Here is a 25,652-nt window from a genome sequence, read left to right on the forward strand (position 1 = left end):
AGCTCGTTCCACACTTTTACCACCCTCTAAATGAAGAAGCTTCCTTTAAACCATAACCTCCAGGAGTAGTCTCACCCAACCTAAGTGGAAAAAGCCTGCTTGCATTTACCCTATCTATACCCCTCATAGTTTTGTATATCACTATCAAATATCCTTTCAATCTTCTATATTCTAGGGGATAAAGTCCTAATCTATTCAATCTTTCCTTATAACTCAGGTCCTCCAGACCCAGGAGTATCCTTGTAAATTTTCTGTGTACTCTTTCAATCTTATTTGCATCTTTCCTGTAGGTAGGTGACCAAAACTACACACGATACTCTAAATTAGGCCTCACCGACATCTTATACAACTTCAACTTAACATCCCAACTCCTGCACTCAATATTTTGATTTATGAAGGCCAATGTGCCAAAAGCTATCTACTTGTGACACCAATTTCAATGAAGTTTGGTCCTGTATTCCCAGATTCCTTTCTTTACCACACTCCTCAGTGAACTACCATTCATTGTTAAAGACCTACCCTGGTGGTCCTCCCAAAGTGCAACACCGCGCACTTGTCTACATTAAATTCCTACTGCTCTTTTTCAGCCCATTTTTCCAGCTGCTCCAGATCCCACTGCGAGCTCTGATAGTCATCCTTGCTGTCCACTACACCCCTAATCTTGGTGTCATCTGTAAATTTGCTGATCCTGTTAAACACATTATCATCCAGATCATTGATATAGATGATAAACAACATCAGATCCAGCACCAATCCCTGGGATACTCCTCTAGTCACAGGCCTCCAGTCAGAGAGGCAACCATCTACTACCTCTCTCTGGCTTCTCTCACAAAGCTAATGTCTAATCCAGTTTACTACCTCATCCTGAATGCCAAGTGACTGAACCTTCTTCATCAATCTCCCATGCTGGACCTTGTCAAATGCCTTGCTGAAATCCATGTAGACAACATCCACTGCTTTTCCTTCATCAACTTTCTTGGCCACTTCCTTGGAAAAATTCTTAAGATTGGCTAGCCATGCATAAAGCCATGCTGACTATCTCTAATTAGTCCCTGTCTATCCAAATACTCATATATCTGGTCCTTTAGAATACCTTCCATTAACTTTCCCACTACTGATGTCAGGCTTACCTGCCTATACTTTCCTGCTTGCTTTGCCTCAGGACAGCAAACAGCTCCTCTTCTGTAATCTGTATAGGGTTCATGATCTTGCTGCTGCTTTACTTCACTTCTGTAGATGCAATGCCCATCTCCCAAGTAAAGACAGATGCAAAAAAATCCATTTTACATCTCCCCATCTCCTTTTGGCTCCACACTGAGATTACCATTCTGATCTCCCAGAGGACCAGTTTTGTCTCTTGCAATCCTTTTGCTCTTAATGTATCTGTGGAAGCCTTTAGGATTTTACTTCACCTTGTCTGCTAGTGCAACCTCATGCCCTTTTGCCTTCCTGATTTCTTTCCTAAGTGTTCTTGATACATTTCTTATACTCCATAAGAACTTCATTTGTTCTACCTGCCTATACCTGTGACACACCCTTCTTTGTTTACTTAACCTAGGCCTCAATATCTCACAAAAGCCAAGGTTCCCTGAACCTGTTATCTTTGCATTTTATTCTGACAGGCACATACAAGCTTTGTACTCGCAAAATGTCACTTTTGGAGGCCTTCCACTTACCAAGTACACCTCTGCCAGAAAACTGCCTGTCCCAATCCACACTTGCCAGATTCTTTCTGATACCATCAGAATTGGTGTTTCTGCAATTTAGAATCTCAACCTGAGGACCAGACCTATTCTTTTCCATAATTACCTTGAAACTAATAGCATTGTAATCACTAGATGCAAAGTATTCCTCTACACAAACTTCTGTCACCTGCCCTGTCTCATTCCCTGACAAGAGAACAAGTATTGTCCACTCTCATGTTAAGACTTCTGTGTCCTGATTAAAGAAACTTTCCTGAACACATTTGACAAACTCTATCCCATCTAGTCCCTTTATAGTATGGGAGTACGTTAATATGTGGAAAGTTAAAATCACCTCCTGTCACAGCCTTGTTTCTTGCAACGGTTGCGATCTCTCTACGAATTTGTCCCTCTAAATCTCTCAGACTGTTGGGTGGTCTGTAATATAGCCCCATTAACATGGTTATACCTTTCTTATTCCTTAGTTCCACCCATAACACCTTACTAGAGGAGCTCTCCAGTATGGCCTGACTGAGCATTGCCATGTCATTTTTCCTGACTAGTTAACATCACACCTCCTCTTTTAATCCTGCCTGCTCTGTCATGTCTAAAACAATGGAATCCCGAAATATTGATCTGCCAGTCCTGCCCCTCTTGCAACCAGGTCCCACTAATGACTATAATATCATAATCCATGTGTTGATCCATGCCCTGAGCTCATCTGCTTTTCTGATAATACTTGTTGCATTGAAATATTTGCAGCTCAAGAAATTAGTCGCACTGTGCTCAACCTTTTGATTCCTGACTTTGTCTGGGATCTCCACAACCTTTCCACTATCTTCTAGCACTCTGGTTCCCATCCCTAGCAACTCTAGTTTAAACTCCCTTGTGCAGCCTTAACAAACTTCCACACTAGGATATTTGTCCCTGTCCAGTTCAGGTGGAAACCATCTCTTCTGTACAGGTCCCACCTTCCATGGAAGAGAGCCCAATGATCCAAAAAATTTGATGTCCTCCCTCCTACACCAGCTGCTTATCCGTGTGCTAAACTGTATGATCTTTCTATTTCTAGCCTCACTAGCAGTTCTGAGATCACATCCCTGGAATTCCTACCCTTTTAACTTAGCACCTAAGTCCCTGAACTCACTTTAAAGAACCTTGTCACTCTTCCTACCCATGACCATAACCTCTGGCTGCTCACCCTCCCACTTAAGAATGCTTAGGAGCCAATCCGAAATGTCCTGGAACCTGGCACCTAAGAGGCAACATTTCATCCAGGAATCTCGTTCTCGTCCACAGAATCTCTTTTCTCTTCCCTTAATTAATGAATCCCATGTCACCACAGCTTGCCTCTTCTCTCCCCCACCCCACTTTCTTCTGCTTGTCCCTCCCAACAGTATCCAAAGTGGTATACCTGTTGTTGAGTAGGATGGCCACAAGCGTACTCTGCAATGGCTGTGAAATCCCTTTTTCCCTTCTGACTGTCACCCATTTTCCTGTGTTCTGCATCTTGGGTGTAACTACCTCTCTATATGTCCTGTCTATCACCCCTTCAGCCTCCCGAATGATCCAGAGTTCATCCAGTTCCAGTTCCAGCTCCAACTCCTTAACACAGAGTGTTAGAAGCTTCAGCTGGATGCACTTCTCACAGGTGATGTCGTCAAGGACACTGGAGATCTTCATATCATCCCAAATGCTGTGAGAGGACCATTCAGCTGTCCTGCCTGGCATCCCTACTGCTCTAACTGCAATTTATAAAGAAGGAAACATTAAATAAACTGAAGCAAAAATCTAACTAGTTTTTCACCTTTTCTCACTCAAGCCTGTCCTTGCTGAAGCCTCGTAAAGCTAAAGACTCAAAACCCTACCCTAACACTGTCTACTCCAACGTTGGCCGTTGCCTTGCCCCTGCTTTACTTTTATTTGTCCTTGCTAATGAATCCTGATCTCTTATTAGCTGCTGTTCAAACGCCAAAATTGCCATGAAGTGCTGCTTTTTAATGCACATTTGCCGACCTGTGTGATTCACCTGTACTCTGGCTCCTGACCTCTGGTTGCTGTCCAAACATTTAAAAAAAAGTTAAACAGTCCTTGAATTGAAGAAAGTTGCCCTGTACCAAATGGCAAATTGTTTTCAAATTTGATAGTTCTCATCACTTTATGTTCCCTTTTTCAGAATCAGGTCTGTACGTAATTATTTTGTGATTTTTTAGAATTTGAAGAAGCCAGGAATTGGGTGATAAACGAATTGAATCTTGGTAAAAGTGTGGACGTGAATTTGTTTGAGACAACAATTCGTATTCTCGGTGGATTGCTCAGTGTTTACAATCTAACTGGAGATCAGGTTTTCCTGGATAAAGCAGTAAGGATTTTTTCTTCTCTTTAAATCAGCTCATTATCAGGCATTCATATACTTATGTTTGACATTAAAACAACTAATACAGAATAGTTATTATCTGCTGCTGTACAGTTCCTAATTTAGTGAATATGTGTTAAGATTGTGGAAGCAGAAAAAGGATCCAGTGCTTTCCTGGCATATATGACGAATAAACTCCAGCCAGGTACAAGTGTCGATTATAACTGATTCGATGACAAACTTTATCATCGAAACGTTGGCTATAATTAATACCTGTACCCGGCTGGAAGCCCGAGAGAAGAGTTTATTTCTGGAAGCAGTACACTACATTTCATCGGAGGGTAGGCCCCTGATTTGCATAAGTAAGTTAGTGACTCAGCTGTGGAAGCATCTCTGATGCTTGTGCTGTGTAGCTGGAAAAGCTGGTGTGTGACCCACGTCCTTATCCCCACCTTCCAGGATCCTACCGTGCCTGATGTTGGTTGTAATTAGCTACTTGAGGGAGGAAACGTAGGATCTATCAGTCATGCTGGGAAATGGTTGTAGAGTTGTACATCCCAGGAACCTTTGGTCCACCGTCTCCACGGCTAGTTATGCTAATCCCATTTGCTTGAAGTTGATCTATATCGCTCTGCTTATTTCCTAAGCAGATACCTGTCCAATTGTTCTTTAAGTGTTGTAATTATGTCCACCTTTACTACCTGTTTGGTGATGTGTTCTAGATAACCAACATTTTCTATGTAAAGAAGTATGTCTCAAATCTCCTTTAAATTTCTCTCCTTTCAATTAAAGTCTGTGCCCTGAAATATTAGACTCTCTTCGAAAAAGATTGTCCCTACCCTATCTATACCCCTCACTTGTATAGATGTCTGTAATGTCTGTATTCCAGTGAGAATAAACCCAGTCAATCCAAACACTTCATGCAACTCATAAACATGAGAGATTCTGCAGATGCTGGAAATCCATTCCAACACACACCAAATGCTTAAGGAACTCAGCAGGTTAGGCAGTATATATAGAAATGAATAAACAGTTGAATTTTCGGGTTGAGACCCTTCTTCCGGACTAGGAAGGAAGGGGGAAGATCCTGGAAAACTGAAGGTGGAGGGATGAGAAGGGGGATAGCTAGAAGGTGATGGGTGAAGCCATGTGGTAAAGGGCTGGAGAGGAAGGAATTTGTTAGCAGATGAGAGTGGACCATAGGAGACCAGGGGAAGGTGAGAAAAGGTGAGAGGCTCAGGGTGGGGAATAGAAGAGGAGATGGAGAGGGAATTATTTTATTGATATTTATGCCATCAGGGTAGGGGGTACCTGAATGGAATATAAGATGTTGCTCCTTTACCCTGAGGGTGTTCTCCCCTTGGCACAAGAGAAACCCATAGACTGACATCTCAGAATGGGAATTGGTATGAAAATGTTTGGCCACTGGGAAGTTGCACTTCTGGTGGATGGAGCGGAGGCGCTCAGTCCCCCATTTTACGATGAATCTCACCAACATAAAGGAGGCCATATTGGAAGTATATGTCCTTTTGGTATTTAATATCCCAAAGTGCATTATTTTGCACTTGACTGGGCAAAATTCCATCTACCACCATTCTGCCCATCTCTCCAAATGATTATTGATCTTCTGTAACCTTTCACAACCTTTATCACTACTTCATTCTACTAAATTGAGTACATGCATAGCAAATAGGAAGCTCAAAACTGCAAATAGCAAGCTCAGAACTGACTTCATAGTTTTGGTAAATTTATACTTTTATACTCCAATATATTCCCCTTTGAGACCCAGAGGGGTCTCACACTCACACAGAGAAAGAAGACTAAGAGTCTGCGCACAAAAGCCCCAATAAACTCAAGCACTTATTCCCAAATCTCGGGTTAAACTATAATTTTCTGCGCCAAGACCTCAAAAGTATTCTCTCCCTGTTACCCTGGGTCGCTGAGCCAAAAACCTGTCCCTTTGTACCTGAGACAGGGAAAAAGACTCATCAGCCCTTACAGTCTACTCCCACACTGTCGTTTTGCTGTTGTTCATCCTGCAGGTGTTGTAGGCTGTAACGATACATTTTTGGTGTTTCTTTCTCCACTAAGCTTGCTTCAGTAATTGCCACGAGCATCGGAAATTGTTTCGTTGCAGCACGCACTACAAGAGATTTGAGACAAGGAAGAAAACAGCACAGCACAAACGCACAGCTCAACAATATAATACTGACAGTTATTGCTATTTTAGTCAGCCATGCTCCCCACCCTCCGAGTCTACTTTCTAACCAATCAAAGAACTGATGTCCGAACCCTGCGTTCTGTTTGACCTCCGTCCGCAGATTCTTTAACTTATTCATTGCTCTGGTGAAATACCCTTCTGGGCTAGTATTGTTCGGTATGAAAGTGCAGCATTGTTCTCCAAACATTACACACACACACCCTTTTTCTGCCAAAAGCCAATCCAGTACCTGTCTGTTTTGCCACGCCACCCTGCTAGTTGCATCTAGCTGTTGCCCTAAGGCCTCCAGTGCATCATCGGTGTAGTTGATGAACCTCTGTTGATTGTAGTATATATAGTTTATCCATTCAACATTTTTGCTTACCCCTATCACAGGTATGATAGCTTTCCAGCCTGTATCTCATGTGGTGTCAGGCATGTCATTCGATTAGTTTGCATGTGGTAACTCATCAATGCTAACGGTAAAGCATCGACCCAATTAAGTTTAGTGTCTGCACAAATTTTGTTTAGTTTGGCTTTCAGGGTTCCATTAATTCTCTCTACCATGCCCTGCGACTGAGGGTGGTATACACATCCAAATCTTTGCTTTATCCTCAGCACTTGTAGTACCAGTTTGACCACTTTCTGGATAAAAGCTGAACCATTGTCTGAGCTAACTTCCAAACCTTGGGATCACTTCATTTGTCAGAAATTTTACCACTGTCTTTATCATGTCTACGTAATCGATCACTAAATGTTTAAATGGTCCTTCAGGTACAGGAATGTGACCTATTGGGGTTGTAATTCCCTTCCAAACATTATTTTGTGCGCATACCTCGCACTGTGACAAGCCAAAGTCCACTGAAGCCTGTAAACCATCCTTCTTTATTTTCCTTATCACTTCCCCCCTTGCACAATGGTCCATCCCATGCGCTTCTGAAATCAGAATCGTCAGTAGAGGGGTGGGTGCTACCAACAAACCGTCTTCCGTGCTCCACAAGCCTTCCGGGTTCTGCTTGGCCCCCCTTCTCCACATTGTCTGTTCTGCCAAAGTTGCCTTACCTTGTATTTCAATTAGGTCCTCTACGTCAGGTTCTGGAGTTAGGCTTACCTGGGGGGGGGGGTAATGACAGCTGACGTACACCCAGACGCTTTTCTGGCTGCCTCATCCGCAGCTTGATTTCCCTTTGTTATTACATCCTTTCCCTTTTTGTGTGCCTGGCATTTTACTATAGCCAATGCTTTAGGTTTCATTATGGCTTTTATTAAGTCTAGAATTTGCTGATAATGTTGTATGGGATCTCCATTACCTTTTTTAAAACCTTTCTGCTTCCACACTGCCCCGAACAAATGGCATACTCCGTGAGCATATGCTGAATCAGTATAGATGTCTACTTTCTCACCTTCCATCATTTCACACGCAGCTGTCAGGGCTTTGATTTCTGCTAGCTGGGCAGAACACGGTTGGGGGCAGGACTCCATCCTAATAATCTTATAGCTCGACTGATCCTGCTGCACCACTGAGAATCCTGCGTGATTTCCATCATAATCCCTATAACAAGAGCCATCTACGAACAGAACCTTTTTATCAACTATTATGTTATCAGCAAACATATTGATCAGGCCACCTGTATTCTCATCCAACTCGATTTATACCTAACAACAAAGGATCCAGCGTCAATTTCTACAGTGCATTACATCAGCCAAAGACGCTTCTGCACTGCCTTCTCTCACCGAGGCAACTTTGGATCCAGATAATCAATTAACCTTCGATCCCATTTGTCCTTACCTTGAAGAGCTTAGCATGTGGGACTTTGTCAAAATCTTTGCTAAAGTCCCTGCTTTTTATTGCCCTGCATTCATGAACTTTAATTATTTTGTCAAAATGCAACCATATTTGTGTGATAGGATTTCCTCTGCTCAAACCATGTTGACTCCTCCCAATCAGTCTTTGCCCTTAGAATTTGTTTGCAATAATTTCCTTCATTTTTATATGTGGCTCACTGGCATGTATTTCCCAGGCTTATCACTTCTACACTTCTTGAAGGAAAAAGACATTAACTATCTTTCAGTGTTCTGGAACCTCACCTGGTATAATGAAAATGCAGAAATCTTTGTTGGTGCTCTAGCAGTCTCCTCCCTTACTTCCTATAGTTTTCTGGGATAGATCCTATCTGGTCCTGGGGATTTATCCACCTTGATATGTAGCAGTATCTTCCTGACCTTCCTGATGAAGGAATATTACCTTCCTGATGCAGAAGTGCTCCAGAACATCAGTGTTGCCCTCCCTAACTCTCCATGATGTGTCCCAGTGAGAGATACTCATTCAGGACACGCAGCTTCATACATAATTAATCTTCTGGTCCTTGGGGACCTGTTCCTTCCATAGGTACCCTGTTTGTACCCTGTCTAACATACTTCACAAAGTTTTGTGATTATTTCATGGCCTCTTTTCTGCCCTTCTAATGTATACAAATTTTCTCCTACATCCCCTGTAATCTCAAAGGATGCTACAAAATGCCTACACCCGATACTTAGTCTTCCTTTCTAACCAAATCCTCAATTTCCTTTCACAAACAAGAGAAAATCTGCAGATGCTGGACATCCAAGCAACACGCACAAAATGCTGGAGGAACTCAGCAGGCCAGGCAGCATCTATAGAAAGTACAGTTGACATTTTGGGCTGAAATGTTGACTGCAATTTTCTTCTATAGATGCTGCCTGGCCTGTTGAGTTCCTCTAGCATTTTGTGTGTATTGTCTCAATTTCCGTTGTTAACCAAGGATCCCTAATTTTACCGTATTTGCTTCTTGTTCTTGCAGGTATGTTGATTTCTCTTAAGTCTTCATTGAAGAAGCATCAGCAATCTAAATTAGTAACTGGGGGTCAGTGGTAGAATTTGGGAAGGTTTCTTCATTTGAGGTTTGTTGGAGTATGTAATGGTTGATGCAGGAAGGGGAAATTGACTGGATATTTGAAGCAGACTTTGTTCTTGGACAATGAGATTACTTTAGAACCCTTACTGATGGTACACCAAATGGTTTCTTTCTATACAGGGAAGGATTCAGTTGAGGAAAAATATCAAGGTTAGCTGGAATGGCTTTTTAATATTTGTTCTGAACTTGGCACTAGGCTAGTAAGTCTACACATTCTTCAACAGAGTTAGTCTACACATGGGTTGACATTGGAGCAGTGTCAGGAGGAAGAGGTGCCTGTGGCTACCTGTAAGTGAGGAGGGGGAAAGGGAAAGTTGTAAGGAATGCCATTATTTTAACTCTTATTGTGATTTAAAAAAAAAATCAGACTTTCATTGATAGCCGAGAATTGAGCATGAATAGTATAGCACAGGAACAGGCCCTTTGGCACACAGTGTTGTGCTGAACTAATTAAACTGGTGATTAAGTAAGAGAAGGGACCATACTAGATCTAGTGTTGGCTAATGAGTTCGGATCAAGTGACTGACCTTTCAGTGGAGGAATAGTTAACAACAGCAGGGAACAGTGGCCACAACTCCTTAAGCTTCAAGATGGCTATAGATCTATAGATGAGGGTAAGTAAGGATCATTCAGGAGAATATTAAAATAGAGCAGGACAAATTACCAGAGCATTGGGCAGGAACTAGAGGGAGTTTATTGGGAACAGCTATTTTTGGGTTAAGTCCATATCTGGTGTGGAAGCTGTTTAAAGACTTATCTGTGCATAGTATAGGACAGGTGTGTTTCAGTAAGAAGAAAAGACAAGGTTCAGAATTGTTTAATATCATATCCTATACATAAGTGTAAAGGTGACTGTCAGAAAACAATAAAGTAGTAGTGAAGTTAGTGGGTGGAGGTATTGATCAGCCTTACTGTGGTAAAAGTAACTGATTATGTGTCTGGTGGTCCTACATAGCGTCCTCCCTGATGGGAGTGGGACAAATTGTCCATGAGCAGAGTTGGTGGGATCCTTCATGATGGTATTGGCCCTTTTCCAGCACTTTTTGTGTATACGATAAGTCCTTCATGGCAGATAGGGAGTAGTTCTGACTACCCTTTGTAGAGCCTTCCTGTCTGCCACAGTGCAGTTTCCACACCAAACTGATGCAGCTTGTCGGGATGCTCTCTACTGCACATCTGTAGAATGACGTGAGTTTGGATGTGCAATGTCCAGCTCCCTTCAACCTCCTCAGAATGCGGAGGTGTGGGTGAGCTTTCTTGACTGTGTAGAATGTGTTTTGGTACCAGAGAGGCTGTGTGTGCTATGCACTCCCAGAGTTTGAGACTGCTTATAGTTTCCATTGTTCTCAGTGATGTAAAGAGGTGTGTGAGTGGTGCGAGTTCTCCTGCAACTAATAACCATCTCCTTTGTCTTGTTGGCATTAAGGAAGAGGCTTTTTGCCGGGCACCAGGCCTCGAGCTCTTCCACCTCCTCCCGTAGGCTGTCTCATCGTTGTGGGTGATGAGCCCTACCATTGCTTTGACTTCAGCAGAGGTAACGATGTGATTGCTCGCATGTTCGGCTCTGTGGCCATGTGTGAGCAGAGTGAAACACAATGGGTTGAGCACATGGCCTTGGGAAGCACTCATGTTGAGGATGGGGAGGCAGGAGCAGTCGTGAATCCTGACTATCTGAAGTCTGTTAAGAAGTCCAACACCTAGTTACATAGTGGTGTATTTAGACCAAGGAGTTGGAGTTTGTTCACCAGGGTCTGTGAGACAGCAGTGTTAAATGTGGAACTGAAATCCAGAAGCAGCATTCTGGTGTGTCCTGTTTTCTAGGTGGGTCAGGGCCAGGTGCATGACATGGCAGAGTGATCCTTATGTCGATAAGCATATTGATGAGAGACCAATATGGCAGGAATGGCATATTTGACATGTGCCATTATCAGCCATTCAAAGCACTTCATTATGATTGCTGTCAGTACCACCAAGCAGTAGTCATTTAGTTCTGAAGTTGTAGAGTCCTTTGGTACAGGAATGATGGTGGCTGATATGAAGCATGTAGAGGCAGCAGCCTGAATGAATGAAGTGTTGAAGATGGTGGTGAAGATGTCAGAACACTGGTATGCAGACTTCACGTATTCAGCTTGGGATATTGTTTGGCCTGGCCACCTTATGGGGCTGACTCTGCAGAATCCTTCTCATGTTTGCTGCTGTTACAGACAGTGGCAATTCACCTGGACAGTGGTACTTTTCATGACTGGCGTGTTGCATGCCTTGAACTGTACGTAAAAGTTGTTCAGAGTGTCAGGGAGTGAGACATCACTGGTGTAGTTGACTCTGTTTTTCCTTGTGTAGTTAGTAATGCCAGGGATCATTATTGGACAAGTATTCCTGATTTTTTTTTTTGTGTGTAGGCAACCTTAGCCACCTTGAAACCTAACACAAGGTTCCCCGGCTTCTCCAAGAGCTGCTCTTTCACTATACTTGAAAATGGCATCCCAGGCTTTTAGTAACAAGTACATAAGGATGCAAGGTAAAGAAACCTTGGTATTGAGAGAGGTGGTGAATTTAGTCAAGAAGAAAAAAGTAAGTATATGTAAGGCTCAGAAAGCTAAAAGTCCAATGGAGCCCTTGAGGATTATAAAGAAGCCCAAAAAGAACTCAAGAAGGGAATTGGAACAGCAGGGGGAGCCATGAAAAATCCTTGGCAAGTAGGATTAAAGAGAATCCCAAGGCATTCTATACATACATCAAGAGCAAGAGGCTAACTAAGCAGAGGGTAAGGCCACTCGAGGATAAAGGAGGGAACATGTACTTGGAGGCAGAGGATGTGGATAAAGTCTTAAATAAGTATTGTGCATCAGTATTTACCAAGGAGAAGGACATGGATGATGCAAATCTGCCAGGGCATTTTGAGAGAAACGAGGTAGTGTTGGGTTTCTCAAAGAACATTAACATGGGATACACCCCAGATTATTGAGAGGTAGAAGACGAGATATAGTTGGAGCTCTGACCAATATATTTATGTTCTCTCTAGCCACAAGTAAGATCATGGAGGACTACTGAATAGCTAATATTGTTCTATTATTCAAGAAGGAAAAGAAGCTATGAGGCACTTGAATGTGCAGGAAATGGAAAGATATATAGGTATTAAGTAGGTTGGCTACGAATCTAATCAGTTTGGCATAGCATTGTGGGATGAAGGACCTGATCCTGTGTTTATTGTTTTGTGATCTAAATGCCTTACTGTATTGGTTGCTTGTGCTTACACAATGTCCATATCCCACCATTCTCTGTGTATATCATGTGCCTATCTAAGAAAGTCTTAAGCAGCTCTATCAATGGACAGTTATAATCTGGCCTTTAACAGCCTTTTTCCTATCGCACTTCTTTACCAGTACACTTGCCTCCGTTACAAGCCCTGACAGACCATTCCAGGCATCCACTACTGTGTTTAAAAAGGCAACTTGCCCTTCATGTCTCCTTTGAAATTTCCCCCCTCACTTTAATTATCCTCAATAGATAAGCTTTATTTCTGCTCAGTTTCAGTGGTGTCACTTTACCAATGATGTTTGAGACTTAATGCCTATGTTGAGGAGATGGGGAAAATGTTGTGTCCTGTGGATCCAAACACTGGTTATCTCTTAAAAATCCATCTTTGTGATCATTAGAGCCAAACAACTAATATATAATCAAAACCAGTATTTTTCAATTTTAGTCACTTTCTTTTATATTTTATTCTCAATAGTTGGGGCACATAATTTGACTTGTACCATAAATTTATGAAAATTTTTACAATTTTCAATCTCAGTAAAGGTTTCCCCAAGATAGTTTGTGTTAGTGAAAATGTTTACCTGACTTGTGATTGCACAGCATAATTATGTCAATGCTTAGTCCATGTTATATAAATGTCACATGTCTGAAGGTTTTCCATTAGATGAGTTTTACAACTGCTCCCATCAACTTAGCCAGTGATGTTCAAGTAACTTGGATTTCTGTACTTTTATTCCCATCTTATTTACTATTTTTCTTTGTATACACTCACTGATTTTCTTTAAATTTATCAACTTTGTTCCTTCTCTCAGCCAGTCGTCTGGCTTCTCCTTCAGTCTATCACGAGGAACATTCTCTAACATGTAGGAAGAACAATGTAATCTAGAAGTACTATGTTGTGGAAGAGTTTCATTGATGGTTGGAATTCCCAAGTATTGCAGTGCCAAAGTTCAAATTCAATGGACATTGAAGATCGGCCTTTACCAGCCCTATTTTCCTGTCACACTTTGTTTACCATTATATTTATACTGGCTATTTTGGTGATTTTTTTTTGCCCTTGCCTATCTGCCGTTACATTATACATTTATCCGTTTTAATTTCCAATCCAAAAAGTTTTAAACTTGATTATGCCATTTCTTAAAGTTCAATGAACAATAATCCAAAAATATAAATATTGATTAAAAATTTGGTAATGACAGCTGTAAACTGTTTTTGATCAGCAATAATGTGGACAAAATGCTATTGCCTCCTGTACTAACAGAGTGAACTTGGAGATCGCCTTATGCCAGCCTTCAGTACTCCATCCAATGTTCCATACTCAGATGTGAATATTGGCCGTGGAACTGCCCATCCACCTCGCTGGACCTCTGACAGTACTGTAGCTGAGGTGACCAGCATTCAGCTGGAATTTCGGGAACTCAGCAGGCTCACCAAAAAGGAAAAGTATCGGGTATGGCAGGCTGTTTATTTCACTGAAATCACTTTCAAAGTCTGGTTGTGATTTCTCCACCCCCCACTCCCCACCCGCCCCAGTCACAGTGATGTAGAACTTTGAATGTTCTTGAGTGACCTTTAATTTTTTTTGATGCTTTGAATGTTTTTTGGTTTGATGTATTCTGAGATAAATGTAGTATATTTCAATACTCAACCTTTCAGTAATATAGTTTTTTGAAAATTTTCATAGAGGAATTATCAATTCTTAATAATTTGTTGTATGTTAAATTAGAATTGTGTATGTTTTGTTAAGTCTTCATTTAAATCCACATTGTAGTCTTGTAATCTATGTACATAAATAGCTGTAGAATAGACTATTTGGCTTCTCGTTATCAATAAGATAGTGGCAGAATTTTGAACCCACCACAATTTTCCTGCACTGTCTAGATATTCAAAAATCTATGGATTTATTTTCAATGTGCTGAAAGGCTGAGTGGGTCTCCACAGCCTTTATATAGAGGGTTAATGACATCCACTATCCTCTGCGTGAATGAATCTCTTACCTCAACCAGAAAAGGTCATTTTCTCATTCTTGAGTTTATGACCTCTGGCTCTAGAAACCCCACTCGGGAAGCATTGTCCATACATCTACCAGTCAAACCCTATCATTTTTTTTTTGCTTCTATGACCTTATGCATGCTCAAATGTCTCTTAATAAATCTGAATTCAAAATTTGCCTGTTATTCAATAAAACGGAGAGCCAGTATAGTTTCGTGTGGGCAAGTTGTATCTTAATAAATTGATAGAGTTTTTGATGTGCTGACAAGTGTGATTGATGAAGTGGAGCTTGTGCATACTATGTGAATTTTATAAGGTATTTGACAAGGTTTCTCATGAGAGGCTCAACTAGAAAATTAAGATGCATGGGATCCATGGTGAATTGGCCATTTGGATTGGTTTGCCCATTGAAGACAGAGCGTATAGTTGAAGGAACTTATTCTAGCTGGAGGTCTGAGATTGTGATGTTCTGCTGGGATCTGCACTGGGACCTCTGCTGTCTGTGATGTATATAAATGATCTGGATGAAAGTATGGGTGGGTGGATTAGTAAATTTGAGGATGATTCGAAGAATGGTGATGTGGATAGGACTGAAGACTAGCATAGAATACAGCAGTAGTTTAACCCGGCTGAATGTGAAGTATTGCATTTTGATAGGTCAAATGTAAAGAGACAGTATACTGTTAAGGGCAAAATTCTTACTGTTTTGATGAGCAAAGGGATTTTGGAGGTCTAAGTTCATATCTCCCTGAAAGTGAAGGGAGGTTAAGAAGGCATATGGCATGTTTGCCTTTATTAGTTGAGGCATTGAGTTCAAAAGTTAGGAAATTATGTTGCAGCTTTATAAAACTTGGGCTACATCTGGTCGCCCTGTTATAGGATGGATATCGAGGCTTTGGAGTGGGTGCATAGGAGGTTTAACAGGATACTGACTGAATTGGAGGGCATGTGTTATGATGAGAGGTTGGACAAACCTGGGTTGTTTTCTCTGGAATGGCAGAGGCTGAAGGGAAATCTGATAGAGCTTTATAAGATGAGAGGCATTGATAGATAGACTTTTTCCCAGGGTTCAAATGCCTAATACTAGAGTGGATGCATTTAAGGCGAGAGAGAATGTTCAAAGGAGAGTGAGGTGCGAGTTTTTTTAGAGTGGTGGGAGCCCGATATGTGCTGCCCAGGGTGGTGGTAGAGGCAGGTACATTAGGGATTTTTAAGTAATATTTATGTAGATACATGGATGTAAGGGAAAAGGAAGGAGATGGATGTTATGTATTGTGTAGGAATTAGTTTAGTTAACCATTTGGCCAATTTAGTTGGTTCTGTACAACAGTGAGGCCAAAGGGTAAGCTCCTGTGCTGTACTGTTCTGTGTTCTAAAACAAAAGCAAAAAGACAACATAAAATTGGGATCATTACATTGTCTGTGGATTTTGCATATTCTCCATGTGACCATGTGGTTTCCTTGGGTATTCTAGTTCCCTCCCACATCCTAAAGATATGCAAGTCAGTGGCACACCACAAGTCACCTACTTCATTCTAAGAAACAACTTTCATCCACCACCCTCTGCTTCCTACATCCGAGCCATTTCTCTCCCTGGATTCCATGGAACCTAATCATCCAGACCAGGCTACCATGCAAGACCTTGTTGAGGGGCTTGCTGAAGTCCAAATAGACGATATTCACTGCCCTACTCTCATCTACATTCCTGGCTACATCTTCAAAAATCTCATCAAAGATTCATCTGATATACTTTCCACATGCAAAGCCATGCTGATTCCTCTTAATCAGACTTTGTCTACTCAAAAGCTGGTAGTCCTGTCCCTCAGAAATCCCTTTAGTAACTTCCCCATCAGTGATGTTTGACGGACTAACCCTGCTACCATTCTTAACCAAAGGGTTGATGGATTAATGAGCCCCTAGTGGGGTGAAGGGGAGGAGAATCACAGTGTGAATGGGCATTGAGAGAGAATGTGGGAGAATGGGATAGCTGAGAGTTACTCTTGACAAGATGGGCCAAGTTGCCTTCTGTGGCATAAGAAAATGGGAGAAAGAAAATACTGAGTTATATTTATCGAGGACAAACAAAACCAATATTGTACTTGTGTTTTCAAACTGCAGTCTGTTGTATGCCTTATGCAGTACCCCAAAGATCTTTGTTTCTGTTCCTTGATATTAGGTTGATGTAGTATTCTTTATATCAGGACTTTTAAAATGTTGACTTTGAAAGAGTGTCAAATTATTTTTGTCTTAACATTAACAAATTATGATTAACAAATGATTAACAATGATTAACAAATCATTGACTGAGGCATTTATGTAAATTGTTTTCTTTAGCTTTTTTCCATTTTTAACTTTTGCTTTTTATTTGTCCTTTTGATTTGTTATCTTGTTCACGCACAGCACCATATTTACATTTTCCGACACTGAGTGTTTTCATTCTGTTGCAAGCTTTCTCTGAACCCCTGGCTGAGCATGTGTTCGTATTAGGTGGATCTCAAAGTATTTAGATTTTTGTGCAAAATAACTTCCAACAGAACATGTTCTTTTATCTGTACATTTATGACAACTCCTCTGTACCCAAATAATCTTTCTCCTCTTAAACAGACAGCAGTAGATAATGTAATGAAGCATATTCACGGACTTGGAGGGAAGAAAGACGGATTGGTGCCAATGTTCATCAATACTAACACTGGACAATTTACCCACCTTGGTGTCTATACACTCGGTGCCAGGGCTGACAGCTATTATGAGTATCTGCTTAAACAGTGGATCCAGGGAGGAAGAAAAGAGGCAGAGTGAGTAATACAGAATGTAAATTGAGCTAAACAAAGCAGCAGGTATTAGTAAAATTTTAAGCCGTTTCATTCTTTATTGAAATCCCAGAAATAAATGAATCAAAAATTAAACCGAATGTTGTGGTTTGGCAATTACAGAAAAACTTGTAGTCCACTATCTGGCTGGTCAAAGTCCTGATGATTAGGCATTTGTTCTCCAGTGAATGTTTGCTGTACCCCACTCCCCCCCCCCCCACCTTATTCACCAGCAATCTGGTTTGTCCCTTGCCCGTTCTTAATTTGCTGGGACCCCAGTTCCAGCACCTCCCGCCCACCTTCCCGTTCACCGGCACCCCGTTCCTGCTCCTCCCTGCTTCCCATTTGTCAGCACCCTGGTTCTTGCACCCCCATTTCTGCTTAGCTGGTTACTGGAATATTTCTCATTCCAGGTGACATCTGAAAGGACAGAATTAAGAATGTTGAGCTATTATTAGAAATACTATCTAACAGTCTGAAACATCTGCCTGTCTGGCTTCACCAATGTTAGGTTATCATAAATTTTATAATACTTCTCTGCACCTGTTGAAACCGGTTCAAAGCCTGTGAAGTGCTTTCTCAGGATGGCTTTGTGGATGCTGGAATGATTTAGTTTGGGCATGCTCTTGAACTTAATCATTTGCATTTAACAATTCTGAAATGAATTTATTCAAGAGCAAACAACAGAATGTAAAATGCAGTTTGATTTTTTCCTTAATTTAAGTAACACTTAAATTTTACACTTCCCTACATAATTTTGATAATCTACTTTCAGAACTATTTACACAAATTTTTAATGCCTGTGAGACTTATAATTTTAAGGACATTCTCAAAACCAATATTTGCCTCCCATTTTCATTCTTCTCAGATGTTTAAATTTCACTGGATGGATGTAGCTTCTAAACCAGCTACAGTATATCAACAATAATGCAGCACCCTGGGATTTTACCAGTGCCGCACTGGCAGATTTTCTAGATTATTGAGTGTTGCCCTCCTTTATATTAAATATACTTTTATTTCATTTTTTTCATATAATTCATTTGTGTCATTTGCTTGTGAACCCAGGAGTGAGGAATAGAAGATAGTCCAGACCCTGGGTCTGACTGCTGAGCCACCCTCCCCTTTCCTGACCCTAAACCCAGCTCTAGTCGCAGATTCAGCTTGTACTCTGGCCTCCGGCTGACATTCTGGTCTAATGAAAGAGCCTACTACAGGACAGTGTGGATTCTCAAACAATTGGAATTTTACTGTTTATTACTAATGAGGAATAATTGACTTCTAATTACATGGGTATATGTTTCACCAGTATCTATCATTCCGCTGTAAACCATTAACAATTTACATTAACATCTTGAATCGTGTGAGGTGAAATTTGTAATTTACTTTTTTTTTTGTTTGTTAGCTTGCTAGAAGACTATGTACAGGCCATAGAAGGTGTTAAGAAGAACTTGATTCGAAAGTCAGAACCAAACAAACTGACCTTTGTAGGTGAATTGTCCCATAATCAATTTAGTCCAAAGATGGTAAGTAGCTTTCACTAAATTAGACTGGAGCATGATTGGCATAGTTTGATGCCTGTCACTAGATAAATTGTGATGTTTGTGAGTTTTTTTTGTGTGTTTGTGTTGGGATTTTGATGTTTTTCTTTGAACAGGTTCCATGGCGTATCTTTGTTTCATGGTGTCAGTGGGAAAATGAATCTCAGGGCTGTATACTTTGATAATAAGTGTACATTGAAGCTTTAAACCAGTGATTATAGCGCTATCAAAAGCGGTTAGTTCTTTAAAGGGCTCCTTCTCTGGGGAAGGTTACAGAAGGATTGCTTTAATAGTTACATTTTACTGAGTACATTGCAGTAAAACTCTGATCCACATTCTGGATGTTCAGAAACCCTGAATTTGGCATTGGTTCACCAGCAAATATTTGCCACACTCATTTCAACATACTGGGGCCCCAGTGCCTACACTCCCTTTAGATTCACCTGGTTCACTGGAAAATGTATTATACAGCAATGCAATATCTAAGAAAAGAAAGTTTAAAATATGCTGAGATATTACTATAAAAAACATTCCAGAAGTTTGGGCAGTTCCATCATAGTCCTGAGCATGCTGGATTATCAGTTTTACAGCGTTGTAACAGAACGGTACAGTACAGGAATGGGCACTGTTTCCAGTTGTTAAGGACAATCAGTGAAGTGATAGCTTAGCCTGCTGGAGCCATTCTGGCCTGTTAAATCATGGAAGATGCTGTTGCAGGATCTGACCATTTGGAATGGATGGCTCATGCAAGCAAATTCACAACAGCAGAATTATAAAAGGAAAATCTGCATTTCACATGAATTCAACTCAGTGTTGATTTGTACAATGAGACAATGGTCCAGTAATTAATTCCAAGAAAACAACACCTTGTTTTAATTGCATGTTTTTGTACACGAACCAGATAGATAAGGAAAGCCACCTACTCAAGATCTACTAAGTTTATCTATTTAATTTGCAAATCTTTCAGTAAACTTGCACTTTATGCTGCTTAACCTAATTCTACTGTACATCAATAAAGTGTTCCATGTAGAACTGATTCTGAGAATTTTATACATTTATTGTTGATGTATTTCTTCACTGCTTTTTCAGGGAAGTAGTATAGTTAACTTTACTTGTATAGTTAATTATAGCTATTTTCAAAATGTGCGGTTTTGATTTGTGTCACCAGGTGACAGAATAAAAAAGACCTGAGCTTTATTCCTGTAAAACTTGAGTGACTTGATGTGTACTAACAAAACTTTGTAACTACAGGTTTATAGTATTTGTGGACCTAGGACTGCAGAACAAATATTTTAATGTTGGAAAAGTTGATAAATGACAATCTAAAGTGTTCTTTTGACATGTGGTGGGAATTTAACTTTGTGTTTCCACATGTCAGTGTTGCTGCAGTTTCAGGGTTGCTTACCATAAGTCATGGAAGCAGAATTAGGCCATTTGGCCCATTGACTCTGCTCTACCATTTCATCATGGCTGATCCATTTCCCTCCCAACTCCAATCTCCGCCTTTATGCCCTGAGTAATCAAGAATCTATCAAGCTCTACTGTATGACTTGGCCCCCCAGAGCCACCTGTGGCAACAAATTCCACAGATTCACCATTCTCTGGCTGAAGAAATTCCTCCTCCCCTTCATTCTAAATGGACATTCCTTTATTCTGGGCTGTGTTCTCTGGTCTCGGACTCCCCACCACGGGAAACATTCTCTCCACATCCACTCTATCGAAGCCTTTCAACATTTGATAGATGTCAGTGAGAACCCCCTCCCCATTCTTCTGAATTCCAGTGAGTGCAGGCCCGGAGCCAATGAATGCTCCTCATATCATAAGCCTTTCAGTCCTGGAATCATTTTTGTGAATCTCCTTTGAACCCTCTCCAATATCAGCATATCCTTTTGTAGATAAGGGGCCCAAAACTGCTCACAGTGCCTTATAAAGCCTCCACATTACATCCTTGCTTTTATATTCTAGTTCTCATGAAATGAATGGTTACATTGCATTTGCTTTGCTCAACACTGACTCAGACTGCAAATTAACCGTCAGAGAATCCTGCACGAGGACTCCCAAGTCCCTTTGCAACACAGATTTTTAAAATTTTCTATTTAGGAAATACTCTAAGCTTTTATTTCTTCTGCTAAAGAGCATGACCATACACTTCCTAACACTGTATTCCATCTCCCACTTCATTGCCCATCCTCCCAGTCCAACTCCTTCTGTAGCCTCTTTGCATCCTCAACACTACCTGCCCCTCCACTTATTTTCATATCGTCCTTAAAAATGGCCACAAGCCATCAATCCCATCATCCATACAGTGTATGACATATAATGTAAAAGGAAACAGTTCCAACATAGGCCCCTGTGGAATACCACTAGTCAGCAGCAGCCAACCAGAAAAGGCTCCTTTTAATCCCACTCATTTTCTCCTGCCAATCAGCCAATTTTCTATCCATGCTAGTAACTTTCCTGTAATACCATGGGCTCTTAACATATTAAGCCACCTCAAAAAGGCCTTCTGATAATCCACGTACACAGCATCTACTGATTCTCCTTTGTCTAGCCTGCTTGTTATTTCTTCAAAGGAATACAACAGATTTGTCAGGCAAGATTTTCCCTTAAAGAAATCTTGCTGACTTCGGCCTATTATATCATGTGTTTCCAAGTACCCCGAAACCACATCCTTAACAGTTGACTCCAACATCTTCCCAACCACTGCGGTCGGACTAACAGACCTACAATTTCCTTCCTTCTGCCTCTCTTCTTGGAGAGGATTGATGTTTGCAATTTTACAGTCCTCCAGAACCATGCCAAAATCTATTAATTCTTGAAAGCTCATTACTAATGCCTCCAGAATCTCTTCAGCCACCTCTTTCAGAACCCTGAGGTGTAGACTATCTGGTCCAGGAGTTGGATTCTACCCAGTCAGTGAATGAGAAATGCCAATTTCACATAGATCCATGATTTAAGATTTTAAAAATGCAGTGCTTTGTGGCAGTTTAGAGTTGGACTATGCCCAATCAGTGAGCAGGAGCATGAGAAGAAGTGACAATTTTACATAGGTCTGTGATTGAAGATTAATAAAGCGAGTACTTCATGTCAGCTTTTCAGAGTAGGATTGGGCCCAGTCAGTGAGCAGGGGCTCAAGAAGTGGCAATTTCAAATAGGTCCACATTTGAAGATTAAAAATGGCAGTGCTTCGCAGCAGTTATCGGAGTTGGGCTGCACCCAGTTGGTCAACAGGATTCATTAGAAAGGGTGAATAAAAATAAGACAAGGGCAAGTGAAGTGGCTATTGTGTGAAAGGGCTAATGTTGGAATGGCCTTGGCTCATCAGACTTGGGTGAGGTAGGGATCTGATAATCTTCTTTATTCTTCATTCCTTCTATTAGGGCACAGGGGCAGCGTTTTGTTCTTTGTGTGAGATGTGAGAACTCTGGGAGACCTCCAGCCTCCTAGATAACGACATCTGCACCAGATGCACTGAGCTGCAGCCCGATGACTTTTGGCTCATATGGAAGACTGAGGCTGTAATAGATAGAAGCTACAAGGAGGTAGTCATCCCTAAGTTGCAGGAAGCAGGTTAACTGGGTGACTGTAAGGAGAAGGAAGGGAAATGGGCAGCCAGTGCGGAGTACCACCATGGCTCACCCCTTAATAATAAGTATACCAACGTGGATACTGTTGAGGGGGATAAAATACCGGGGGATGGAGCTGCAGCAACTGGGCATCTGGCACTGAGGCTCAGGAGAAAGGAGAGATCTAGAGTACTGCAGTTCTGATAGGAGATTCCACAGAGGAGTAGAGACAAGAATCTGTGGATGTGATAGTGATACCCGGATGGTATATTGCCTCCCAGATGCCAGGATCAAGTATGTCTCAGGTTGGGTCTACAGCATCCAAAAGGAGCCAAAAGTCTTGGTACATACTGACACCAAAAACATTCACTGAGGTAGTCTTGGAGAGATTTTAGGGAGCTGGGTAGGCAGCTGAAAAGCAGGATCTCCAGGGTAGTATTTTCTGGATTGCTGCCTGTGCCATGCACCAGTGAGGGTAAGACTAGGGTGATTTGGCAGATGTATGTATGGCTGAGGAACTGGTGGAGGGGGCAGGGGTTTAGATTCGTGTATCACTGGCAACCCTTCTGGGGAAGATACAACCTGTACAAAAGGAACAGGTTACACCTGAACCTGAGGGGGGACCAATATCCTTGAGGGCAGGTTTTGCTAGAGATGTTCAGGAGAGTTGAAACTAATTTGGCAGGGGGATAGGAACCAGAGTGGGGGTCTCAATCCAAAGTGCTTAATGTTTACTCTTTTCTAAGTCCTGATAAAGGATCTCGGCCCAAAAAGTTGACTGTTTATTCTTTTCCGTAGAGCTGCCTGGCTTGTCGAGTTGTTCCAGCATTTTGTGTGTGTTGCTTAGGAACTGGAGTGATAGGGCTGAGGATGGGGTAGTTGGTTTACAAACAGAGGCAGTGTAGTAAGACTGCTAGCAAGGAGAGTCTGATAATAGGGTAAAATTGCAGTCAACCAGATGAGTTGCAATGTAAAAGGGGGACAAAAATCAAAAAAGGTGATGAACACAGGATTGAAGGTGTTATATTTGAATGTATGCACTATACGGAATAAGGTCAATTGTAGCACAGTTACAGATTGACCTGTATGACATTGTTGGCATCACTGAATCGTAGGTTAAGGATGATTATAGTTGGGAGTTTGCATCCAAGATACATATTGTAGTGAAAGGACAGGCAGAGGGGGTGGGTAGCTCTGTTGGTTAGTAAATGAAATCAAATCATTAGAAAGAGGTGACCTAGGATCAGAAAGTATAGAATCGTTGTGGGTAGAGCTAAGAAACTGCGAGGGTAAAAAGACCCTGATGGGGGTTATATACAGACCTCTGAACAGTAGCAAAGATATGGTCAACAAATTAGAATGATAGACAGAAAATGCATGTCAAAAAGGCAATATTAAGATAGTCATGGGGGATTTCATTTTCCCAATCAAGTTCCCTGATTGGGAAAAAACAGGTTGGTGCGGAATTCCGAGAGAGAGAGTTAATTTGTAGAATGAACCAGAATTGTTTAGAGGGTTTAAGGTAAGGGAACCCTTAGCAGCCAGTGATCATAATATAGAATTCATCCTGAAATCTGAGCATCTAAAGTCAGATGTATCATTATTACAGTGGAATAAACAGAATTACAGAGGCGCTAAAGAGGACCTAGCCAAAATTGATTGAAAATTTACACTAGCAGGGATGACAGCAGAGCAGCAATGGCTGGAATTTCTGGGAGCAATTTGGAAGGCACAGGATAGATACATCCCAAAGAAGGATTAGTATTCTAAAGGCAAAATGACACAACTGCGGCTGACGAGAAGTTAAACCAACATAAAAGCCAAACAGAGGACATATAATAGAGCAAAAATTAGTGCAAAGTTAAAGGATTGGTAAGCTTTTTAAAAGCAGAAGGCAATTAAAAAATTCAAAGGAGGAAAAGATGGAATATGAAGCTAAGCCAGCCAATAATATTAAAGAGAATACCAAAAGTTTCTTCAGATGTGTAAAGGAGAGGCGAGAATAGATATTGGACCGTTAGAAAATAATGGCGAGATAGTAATTTGGGGTGGGGGCAAGGAAATTGCAGACAATTGGAATAAGTATTTTGCATCAATCTTCACTGTGGAAGACACTAGCAGTATGTCAGAAGTTCGAGAGTGTTACAGGGCAGAAATGAGTGAAGTTGCCATTACTAGGGAAATGGTGCTTGGGAAACTGAAAGGTCTGAAGGTAGATAAGCTTGTGTTAGTATACTTATTCAGCACCTTACTATCAACGGATACCATGAAATACGTGTATTGCAAATTAATTTATACAGATGAGAATATTCTCAGATTTCTGATACAATTGGAACATCCACAAGCGGTATTGAATTGTTGCCCTCCTTGAATCTACATTGGGCATGTATTAACGACAAATTTTTTCACATGGTTCGATAAAGGCAGAGTGATGGTTGAGGATTGTTTAGTGATTGTAAGCCTGTAACCAGTGGTATACCATTGAGATCAGTACTGGAACTCCTACTGATGGTGATGTACATTTGTCACTTGTTATTGGAGGAGCTACAGTATACTTTGTAAGTTTGGGATAGCACAAATATTGGCCATGACGGTAGTGAGTTATAGGCATAGACGTGAGATGATATTGCTAAGTTCAGCAGGGCAATGCAAGATGGAATTTAGTCTTGATAGTGCAAAGAGATGCATGCTGGGATTTGAAGTAAAAGACCGGCCAAGTACAATAAGTGATAAATTACTGAAGAACAGAGGGCACATAGTGTACAGGTTCAAAGTTCTTGAAGCTGGCAGCACATAGGATGGTGAAGAAATCATTTGTGGTGTTAGTCTTCATTTAGCCAGGGAAATTATGTTGGTCCTTCATTCAATATGATGATGGCTGATCCATGCTTCACCACCTCTTCTATGCCCATTTTCCATAACTCTTAATTCTGTGATTTTTCAATAATTATATAGCTCTACCCAGAATGCATCTAATGATATGTTAGCCTCCGCCCTTGGAATAGAATTCTAGCAATTCACTTTGCTCATCTTCCATCTGGGCACAGCGCAGACTTCTGAACGATATCAAATTTTCCAGCTTGCTCTCTGTGTAAGAAGTGGCTTTTTCTGCCTGAAATGCACTTCAGATGTTGGCCTAATTGGTTTCTGTGTCCATTGGTAGATCCTAACCTGCTGGGCACGTCCCACAGCAACACCTGACAAAAACAAACATCTAGCTATTTGACCTGGTCATGCCCTAAGACAGATATGACCTTTGTCCTGTTAATTTCTTGAGCTACCTTTTCTGCAACTTAAAATTTACTACCAGCTCT

The 25,652-nt window shown here is 41.1% G+C and overlaps 1 protein-coding gene across 3 annotated transcripts in view; it reads left to right on the forward strand.

Moving 5' to 3' along the window:
- The window catches only part of LOC140730961 (endoplasmic reticulum mannosyl-oligosaccharide 1,2-alpha-mannosidase-like), an 83,592-nt gene that overhangs the window by 44,664 nt on the left and 13,276 nt on the right, over positions 1–25,652 (forward strand). For all 3 annotated transcript variants that reach the window (XM_073052072.1, XM_073052074.1, XM_073052073.1), the window contains exons 9-12: positions 3,896–4,044; positions 13,694–13,882; positions 17,029–17,219; positions 18,637–18,757. In XM_073052072.1, the coding sequence (XP_072908173.1) occupies positions 3,896–4,044; positions 13,694–13,882; positions 17,029–17,219; positions 18,637–18,757 (650 nt within the window). The remainder of the gene's footprint in view (positions 1–3,895; positions 4,045–13,693; positions 13,883–17,028; positions 17,220–18,636; positions 18,758–25,652) is intronic.

Source organism: Hemitrygon akajei, chromosome 7 (assembly GCF_048418815.1).
Source record: "Hemitrygon akajei chromosome 7, sHemAka1.3, whole genome shotgun sequence".
Lineage (NCBI taxonomy): Eukaryota > Metazoa > Chordata > Chondrichthyes > Myliobatiformes > Dasyatidae > Hemitrygon > Hemitrygon akajei.